This window comes from Ananas comosus, linkage group 13 (assembly GCF_001540865.1).
Source record: "Ananas comosus cultivar F153 linkage group 13, ASM154086v1, whole genome shotgun sequence".
NCBI lineage: Eukaryota > Viridiplantae > Streptophyta > Magnoliopsida > Poales > Bromeliaceae > Ananas > Ananas comosus.
The window spans coordinates 6,433,612-6,444,046 of record NC_033633.1 but is presented as its reverse complement, the minus strand read 5'-3'; the positions used below and the strand labels follow the sequence as shown (position 1 = coordinate 6,444,046).

Sequence of the window (10,435 nt, the reverse complement as noted above, 5' to 3'; positions counted from 1 at the left end):
TGTGAATATGATGATGCAACACTTTGACCACGTGACTCGACCGTTTGGTTGGTGGTCACGTGCTCCGTTCGTTGCACCCACCCGTTGGTAAATCCCTCCGGTCAAAACCCTACTCCTCCCTCACCCACGTAAAAACTATTAAATGCATGCACCTGATTCGTGCACCCATTTACTTAGTACACCATCATAATTAGTCGTAATGCAACTACATATACGTTTTGGAACTATAGTTTTTGGAACAACTTTGATATTTTTCAAAAGATGTTTTTGGACATATATATATATATATATATATATATATATATATATATATATATATATATATATATATATATATATATATATATATTAGATAAGCCTCAAAGCAAGAGGATTGGTTTATCAACATACTAACTAATTTACTTAATTAGCATGTTAAGTGTCATGCTTATAATCATCACAAGTTCTAGTGTTTGTCATATAATTACAATCTAGTCTCACTATTGTAACTAGGTTAGGATGAAGCTTGGATAATCTTGCTCATTGAACATTCTTCTGCTTTAAATCACCATGCTATCATAACTGGTCAGGGTAACAATGTTGGTAGTTTCCATTTGTTGGTGTTATTGAATTTGAATATATATGTGTCTCCAAACGAACAAAAATCTTGATCAGTAAACTATACACCATCAAGTATTGGGATGTTTTTCTTGTGAAATCAAATAATAAAATTTGAGTAACTAAAGATGGTGCTTTGAACTAATTAGTCTATTCATAATTAAAAATATGCTATCTACAGGGCACATAAATAAAGTATTTGTAAATAATTATAAGTTCCAGCCTAATATTATAACCCTACCACTATAGTGTAAAACAACATTGCTCGTTCTAAGGCTTTATTTGGAATTGTAAATAAATTGTATAAGTATAAATAAAAAATACAATAATTAAATATTTTACTTGTTGCAATAAATGGTAACATATTATGTAGATTGAATGCTTCAAATAAGACCTAATTTTTATAACCCTTTTTGTTGTCCCATCAAGAAATAGAGAAGCATATTTTTGAACACTTTTGCTCTAACTTTTTTTTTACCTTAATAGCATTAGGCAACCATTAATAACATAACCATACTCATGCGCATTTCATGAGTATATTAAGAAAATGGATAGATAGAGTTACTATGATTAGGATACTTAATTAGACTATGCACCTTTTAATAGTCTCACGAACCATAAAATTGATCAATTCCCTTTTATTTTTATTTGATTAACATGTGTTGTGCTCCTGGAATAAGTATTTTCATAATGATGACACTACACCATTTGGTAGCGAGTTATGGTACAATGTAATATAGCCCTCGATAGCAGAAATTAATGGATGCTTCTATATTTTTCTACTAATGCATTTTTAATTTATTAATTTATTTTTTCCCACCTATGCTTTTGCAGCGTGAGCTGCGTGAAACTTTTGTCCGAAAACAAGGCATAGCCCATGTGAAACCTTTCTACGAAAACAAATAAAGAACTTGATGAATTGCGTTGTGCATACACGAGAGACGGGCGAATCCAAACAAATCATAATAAAACCAATATAGTGATATTATTATTAGTAGACTAGAGCATTGAATTGTATTACTATAAACTAACCGAATTTCGTTAAATTTAATGCATTAGATGGATTCGCATATTGCAAAAAATATTTTTTATTAGTATCAAATCATCGCTATTCAAACTATGAAAAAATATTTTTCGCACTCACAAAGCTTTACAACTTTTTACTTACACTAGTACATCTTTTCTTTTTTATTAATTCCTTCTGGTGATGATAATTATAATCAATTTATTTATAAATTGGACTATTTGTTCTTTAAATTATGTCAACTATCTAATTTAAATTAATTCCTTACATCTCTCTATTTGTAAAATTTTATAAAAGATATAAATATATATAACATGTTCTTAATCCAATGGGTTTTTTCCTCCCTCCCTCTATTGAATAACTCCCATCCGCCCACAACCACCTCTAGCTTGACCCTTTCAACGACCCACCCCCCCTGGGCTGTAACAAATAGTCTACCCCCGAGAGCAGCGGGCCGCCACTCCCACGCGTGTCCCGCTCTACACGTAGTAACGGATCACCCCCCACCTGCTCCCTTCATCCTACCAATTCAAATCGCATCTGACGGTCCTATTCCTACCTGCCTTTTCTTGCACTCACATCAACACTCATCAAATCTATTTTACCTATTTTCACATTCTTCTATTATTTTTATTTTCTTTTCTCCTCCATCTTTTCCCCTTCTCTGTTATTCCCCTCGCCTCATCTCCTTCCCCTCTAGCTCTCATTGCTACCGCACTAGGTTTCCCAATTCTTGGAATAAGAAAAAGGTAAATAATGGAGAGTAATCACAGGATAGCAAGAGGAATAGCAAGGTATGGAGAATAGAAAGAAGAAGAGCACAAAAAAAAGAGAATAGTAGTGTAAGAGACTGACAAAGAGAAATAGGGATATAGGGATAGAGAGAAAAAGAGAAAGGAGCGAAGACATTTTTCAAGACGGAATAAAGAAGGAAGAGGGGGTGGGATATAAAGCATTAGCATTATCATGTGTGATCTGGTGGCCCGCACGGGTCGACATCAGCAGCGATACGAGGACGGTTGTCGCCTTGTTGCCGGGTACCTCTCTCTACCTTCCTCCCAGCAATATCCACTATTTTCTTTTCTTTTTTTTTCTTTTCTTATTGTTAATAATATATAGAAGAAAGAAAATTGATAGATGCATGACCTAATGATCCCCTAATTCTTCTTTTGTAGTTTCTCATTATTGATAATCCATCAATTATTTTATATGCAACAGAAAGTTATAGATTAGGTTTACTATTGGTTGGTGTGTGTTTTTTTCTTTTTTTTTAATTTCCTATCATCTGTCATTTGCATGGTTGAAGAGATTGATATATTGGCGAAATTTAAATAATAATTGTCTATTATCTGATTATAATTTCAGTCAACTACATTGTTGTTACTTAGTTATCTAGCACTTTTTTTTGTATAGTATAATATATGTACATTAATATTTTTAGAATAGTTGCAAGCAAGTGGTTTTTTGTATGTTTACTTAGTTATTGGTCCTGGTTAAATTTTTTTTATTTTCTCTATCAACTGCTACCATATGCATCACACGGGTATAAAACAAGTTTAATTTATTAATTTTATTTGCATGTTAGGTCCTTTTCATGTTGACCTTAACAATGTCTCTGATTCTTGGATAGTAGTTTGTCGTCTGTTAACGATTTCTCTACTCTTGTTTTGTAGTTAGCCTTTATACCCAATAATAATAATCTACGCATTGTTTAGAATTGTTTCTAACATATGTTAGTATGTCAATGTTGATCAAACGGTGTGATTTATATGACTTATTTGCTAGGCAAATTTTTATGGTTTTGATAGATGTTGACATTTTATCAAACGAAAGCAGAATCACGACGAGTATTGACTTGAAAGTATTTTGTGTGATAGAAGCTAATGAATTAAATTTGTTGAGATTAAAACAAGATATTGGATTTAAAATCTCTTCTATTGATTCTGATGTCACTAATGATATTGCTTTTTAGGAATACTTGTGAAAAACAAATTTGTAAGTTGAGTTTCCTATTTTTTCCTTTTTTCAAGGTCCATGACTTCTCTTTTAGCACCCTTCATAGTGTTAACCAAAATACATATTTGCTAAGCAAAAAATGATTTTTATAAATTGCACGCTTTTGTTATAGATAATCAGAGATGATTGTCTTTAGTTTGTATTTTAATGCTATCGGTTATTATAGATTGGTTACTTAAGATCTTTACTAATACACCATGATTTCTGCAGATGTATACCATTTAGATATAGAGGTTTTGATGAGACTTGTGATGACAAAGTGAAGGCTGTTGAAGTTCTCATGATAAACTCACAAAGTGGACCAGGCCTTTTGTTTCCTAAGGTAAGATATTCTAGGCTTTGTGATGTAGCTTGCATAAAGAAAAGTAAGATTTGTACAAGTAGAACAATGATTAGCTAGCTGATAATATGTTTCTAATTTGTGAATTTAAAGAAGTAAATGTCAGTGTTCTATCCTTTACTTTCATATGCTATTGCAATAATAGTAAAAACTTGTACTATCACAAAAATAGTTAATTTACAACTTGTACTATCACAAAAATAGTTAATTTATAACTAATACAATCACAAAAATAATTAATTAATAAGACATGTGTTACGCCAGTTATTTATTTTAAATTTTTATGTTGAAAGTCACAAGACACTATTACTATAAGAGCAATTGTCACGCCCCGGCACCTCCACTTTGGTTGGTTTGGGCATGAACACAGACCGCTGAATGGACATAGTTTCCTCTATCAACCCAAGACGTAAATAAAACAATTATATTGAATTTCACCCAGAAAAAACAACATAATATAGTTCTACAGGAGGGCATGTCACAAGAGCGAGAATTTAAACCAAACTATTACAACATTCAATCATCCACATCCACAAGGTACATACATTTGCCATCTTCTATTTTGATACAAAATACAAGCTTTTAACCATCAAATATATAATTTGCTCTCTATTATATTATTTGATACATTCCACAATAGCTTTTACAATCTTTCTTATCGTACACAAGGGTAATTTACACAGGATAACCTTGCTATCTATGGCGCAATGCCCACGCCTCAGTCCGTTGCCGCTCCGCTAATAGTTGGCTTTACAAAACAGGGGATGAGAACTAAAAAAAAAATTCCAGTGGGTTTGGCCACCGACCTCACCGATTTTTTCCATTAGGTTTATCAGGGCATAAGTAGATAAAGGAATAGGAAAGCAGTATAACAACTATACTATGCATAAGCTAAAATGAACACAAACACTACTATGCCTTTACAACATGAAATAGGTTCTAAGGCCCAATATGTCATGCCCCGGGACCGGCCCATTTGGTTGGTTCAGGTACGTCAAACAGACGCCGAACGGACAGCACCTCTCCTGTCCGCCCAAGGCTCAACACAAGTATAAATCATGTATATATAAATTCTACACAGCGGAATAAAGATATACATGGCTTACACGAGGGCAAGCAATAGCCAAAAGTGAAAGTACTAAACTACACATTCATATAAGTACAATGATTATCTTTTAATCACATACATGCATGCAACACATGTTACATTTACATTCTTTTCATCATTTCTTTTATACATCACATGATCTCAAAATGAACATAACCTTTCTTTCCAAAATATAAGCTTTTTTACATTTAACCATAAGCTCTCTTTACAACATTTATCATGTTCATAGTACTAACATCATCAAAGACAAAAGATGATATATAAAGGGGTATGCAACTAAGCAAAAATATGAAACCAACTCGGGTAGTCCTTGTCTTTGGCGCGATACCTTTACTGCGATCGTCGACTGGCTCACTTGGTCCCGGCTCTGTGGAAATAGTGGGGTGAGAACTACAACAAAGTTTCCAGTGGGTTCGGCCGTCGACCTTGCCGACTTTCCCACTATGTCTAAATCAGGCATAATAGAAGAATGAACAGATAGATAGTAACCAAACTATACAAATGCAGCTAATATGTTTGAACAAGATATAATCAACAATGATGCTCAAATAGAATGCTCATGATGCATGCAAGATCACATTGCCATTACTCAATCTCTTGGCTAACCCGTAGGTTTTCCCACAACTCACCGACTCAAATCCCTCTTTGTCGGGCCTCAAGCTGCCTCCCAACGGGACCGTCTACTGGGAAGGCTTATACGATCAACCCAGTTGATGACAACTCCGGAGCTCATCGCTCGAGGGGGAGCTACCACCCTCGAGCCAAGACTTATAGGCGAGTATGATCAATCCTTAACTATAAGGATTATAAGTTCAATCCAATCCTTAACTATAAGGATGCAATGCTCATATGATCCTTAACTATAAGGTTGTTATATCATAATATCAACTATCTCACTTTACTTGCATTCTTTCACCTTCATTGCGCAACACACACTAAGTGTTCTTTCTAGCATTCAATACTCATTAATGCCACTCTTTTAACACTAGCATTCATGACTTTTTAATGCCACACTCTAGGAGTTCATCTCTAGTATTCAATGCATTTACTAATGCCACACAATCTCATATGTCATAATGTCATTTACTCTCAATGTTACTAGATTCTTTACCTTATCTAGGTTCTTGTCATCATTCATGCATACATAGGGTTTGCACTTTTGTTCAACATTCTTAAGTGCATCTTTATACTACAAGTATGCAAATAACATATCTCAATCAACCCTACAATGCATAAAGATACTATACATACATATGCTCAAAAATGACACTTTAGACATAAGAGGAAATTCGAGGATTTCGGAAAGCACCACCCATCTCGTATGGTTACTAAGGTGCTACGGTTCGAATCTCGTGATTTTTAGCCGCCTATTTCTTCGCCTGCAGCAAAACGAAGCTATATTAGGCTTTTTTCCAATATCTTTGCGTAGACTCGTCGGATCGGCGAACCGAATCCACCAACGAGTTGGAAATATTCCCAATTTGGTTTCTACAAGGTCAATTTGTCTTTAAACCAACCTAGGGCAAAAGCCCCAATTTTTGGTGCCCTAACATGTCATATAGCAACATATACCATATTGATCTCTAAAATAAGCAAAAACAAGCTTAATATTAACTAGAGATTCAACTTAAACCATTTCTAGGTCATCTAAACCATTCTTAAGGCATTTAAACCAAACACTAGACATCTACCATGAGAGATCATGGGGAAACATGGATTTTTATGAGTTCTATGGCCTCTACTAGGTTTCCCCTCATCTAAGAAGATCAAAACCAAGTGTTCTAGGGTATAAAACCAAACCCTAACATCAATCTTACAAGAAACCTTACCTTAGTCTAGAAGCTCACCAAGCTACCCCTTGTAGAAGAGCTCTAGATCCTCCAAAGCTCCAAAATCCTCCAAATCCTTCTATAAATCTCCTCCTTTCCACATTAGGAGAGAGTTTCTAGAGAGAGAGGGAGAAAAATGAGAAGGGAGAGAGAGCTCACTGCTATGAACAAGAGAGAGGAGGGGTGTGGGGTTATATAAGTGTCACGCCCCGGGGCCGATTTAGAAGCCATTACCATTTTTAAAACTCAGAGTCGCGGAAGATGTACCATTTTTTTTTTTTTTTTCAACCTGGCCCACGTGACGTACAGACCCGCCACAAATACAAAGTTCCTCTGTCCACTCGGTCAGAGTTTCCTTTGTATTTGCACGGCGTACCAGCTATACAACAGGATCTCAACCACAACCTACATTTACCAATTAGCAACCAAATCATGATATGCATTCCCATACAGCTAACGATCCTTAGAATGATGCATGCCTCTAAGCACTCCTTAGGCGCTGGATGATGCAATGCACAATACAACAATAACATCTCACTAATTTAAAAGTGCTCCCCACAACGAAAGTTTTTATTTTTGGAATCTATTTCACATTCACAAAATCATTTGAAAATCTCTTTTAAAACTGTTTACCACTCGAAACTCTATTTGAAAATCGACTACCTCAAGGGTAGAACCACGATAATGTAAATACAAGAAAATCTGAATATCCATAAAATCAACATCCAAATCACAAACGAACCTCAGTTTACATGCATAAATAACAAAAGCATCCACAGATCTACCAAAACCAGATCAACCCCACATTCAAACAATCATAAAGATCAGCTACTGAACCATATAAAACTACTAAGCTTATATCAACAGGACAGTAAGGGTAGAAACTAAACCGAATAACCTGGGTCGGAAGCTCTATCGACCGCTACGTACGTATCTCACGTCTCGCTAACTCTCACCGCTGACGGTAACCTAAAAAATGGTGGGGGGGCTGCAGGAGTGAAAACATGTAAACATTCGTCCCTCCCAGTGTACCGCAACGACGATAGAAGGCGTAGGAGTACTACACGCGGATCAGGAAGAGATATATACAATATGGTAAACAAATATCTGATGCTGATATAAAGAAACTACAGTAGCTATAACAGATAAAGAAAGAAGTAATAAAACAATACTGCTACTGTAAGGAATGCAAAGCCAAGTATGCCTCAAGGTACCAAACCAAAACTGTACGCCAACTCTGATGCCTGCTATATTGTCCGCAGACCTCAACGCCTGCTGTCACTGAACTGCACCGACCTGATTCACGCGCCGCCACACAGGACGACCCATCCGGATAAGCACACCTCCGTCGGTGGCCAAACCGACCGGTGTCGTGAATACACCCAAGATACTGTGACTAATCATGCTGGTATGCCTCAATACAAAACCGACTGAAGTCGGTGCCTAGGCCGAAGCCAGAAACAAAGGCATACAACGCCAAACCACGATCAACCAGATCGAAACACATGACAAGAAGAGTCGATGTGTTGCCTGGACCCAAGTCCACAGAGTCCAATGACCAACAAGGTCCCTGATACGAAGTACGAGAACCGACAACCAGGTCAACAGATGCGGAATGCACAACCAAACCAACTAGGTCAACAGATACTGAATGCAACACAACAGACCTACTAGGTCAACAGATACGCATGTAGATAGCATACTCTACTCCTACTTAGGATACTAAGCATGCAACAACGATAGAGTAAAAACGAATAAACAAGGGTGCAAGGCTCAATATACTATGCGATAGTACAACACAAGAGTAAGGGTAAGAAACCGTCACCAAGCGTGCACTACTGTACCACGACGTCGGATCGAAGTACCCACCTGTACGGATGTCGCGTCTGTCTCCTGACTGCAAAAAGTGTCGACAGGACCGCTATAAAGGGTCCACCGGGTTAGTATCTAACCCACAACTAATAATCACAGTATCACACCCCACAAACGATTCCACGAAGATCGGTTTCCAATACCGATTACCGTAACTCGCCGGAAGTCCGAAAACCACACGCGGACGCCGTCGGCGACCCCACTAAGTGTCCCGAAACTCACGCCTCGTGTCACGAGTCACCTGCTGCCCAAAACACTCCAATTTGGATGTTTTGGCAGCAAACACAAGATAACACCCCTACACAATTATCGCCGGATAATTGTACGAATCTGGGTTCCCGATGTGTTTATTTCGACACCGGAACCCACCATGTGCTCACCCATCATCACATGAACCCACAATGTGATGATGGTGACCAGCCAACAAGGCTTAGCGACTACTCACAGAGCAACAAACAACGTCGGAAGAAATCCGAACCGAAACGCGTTCTTTCGGCAATTTCGCCGAAAACGCACCAAAAATCGACTTTTCGATTTCCGCGAAACTACAGGACATGGACATCAGTCCAAGAGCCAAACACCACTTTTACACCCTGCCACAGTAGCCACAAGGTGTACAATTGCACAAAAGCCCTATGTTTCATAAAATCCATCATTTTATGTAAATCGGCGCGACTCATAATGACTCGTTCTCACAAACTGAGGACCTCTAAGTTCCGCCGAGATCACGTACTGACATGGTCTCGACTACCGGAGGCCGTGCTCACGTCAGGAGTGCAAACAGGTCACTGTGGGAAGCGCGGGAGCAACCCGAGTTCTGCGAACAGCGCGCAGTAGGGGGAAGATCGCCGCCAAACAGGCTAACGCGACACCGTTGATCCAAAGTGAGGTAGCAATGTGATCGTCACAGACCAACGATCACCATGCTCACCTCCAGAGGCATCAGGACGGCCTCGGGTCGCCAGATAAGCGTGCGCAAACCCAAAAAACAGCCAACAGGCTCGACAGGCGACCACAGCCGAAACATGCGGAACGGAGTCTCCCCGACAGAATCTAAGGTGAGCACGATGATCAGCAATTTGCTCAGCGATCATCGTGCTCCTTCCGCAGAGATCGGGGAGGCTCGGTTTGTCGGAACAGTAATCTGTATCCAAAATAAGCCTTAATTTCGGCTTGGCCGGAGAAAAGGTTGGCTCCGGCCGGCTTCCGGCAGCATGGCGCATGCGCGGCGGCCAGGGACGGGTGCGGGTGAGGAGAGGAGTGTGGTGCCTCCCTCGGTTGCGCGGAGGCCCGGCGGCAGCGACGCGGAGCAAGCCGAGCCCGCACCAGTTAGAAGGATTCCACGAAGTTGCAGCCACGCGCAGCGGCCGGGGCCTCCTCGGATGACATGCGCAAGGTCCCCAGAGGACAGCCATCGCGAGGATGGAGAGAAGGCGGCGGGCAGACAGCAGGCGGCGGACCCGGCTCGGCCCGCGCATAGCGCCCGCCGCTCGAGCTAGGCTCGGTCTGGGAGGCACAACGGCAATGTCGCGGCCCGCGAACGTCGTCCAGGGCGCTCGGGCGGCCGGCGGCCGACGGGGACAGTGCGCGACGCCCAGCCGGACTCCGGAGATGACGTCCAGGGGAGGCTTAGAAGGAGCTGCAATCGG

The 10,435-nt window shown here is 39.5% G+C and overlaps 1 protein-coding gene across 1 annotated transcript in view; it reads left to right on the top strand.

Annotated features, from left to right (window-relative positions):
- Nucleotides 2,264–10,435, top strand: part of LOC109719626 (nudix hydrolase 16, mitochondrial) — a 27,734-nt gene continuing 19,562 nt past the window's right edge. The window contains exons 1-2 of the mRNA XM_020246400.1: nt 2,264–2,658; nt 3,848–3,959. Coding sequence (XP_020101989.1) covers nt 2,588–2,658; nt 3,848–3,959 — 183 coding nt within the window. The 5' untranslated portion in view covers nt 2,264–2,587. The remainder of the gene's footprint in view (nt 2,659–3,847; nt 3,960–10,435) is intronic.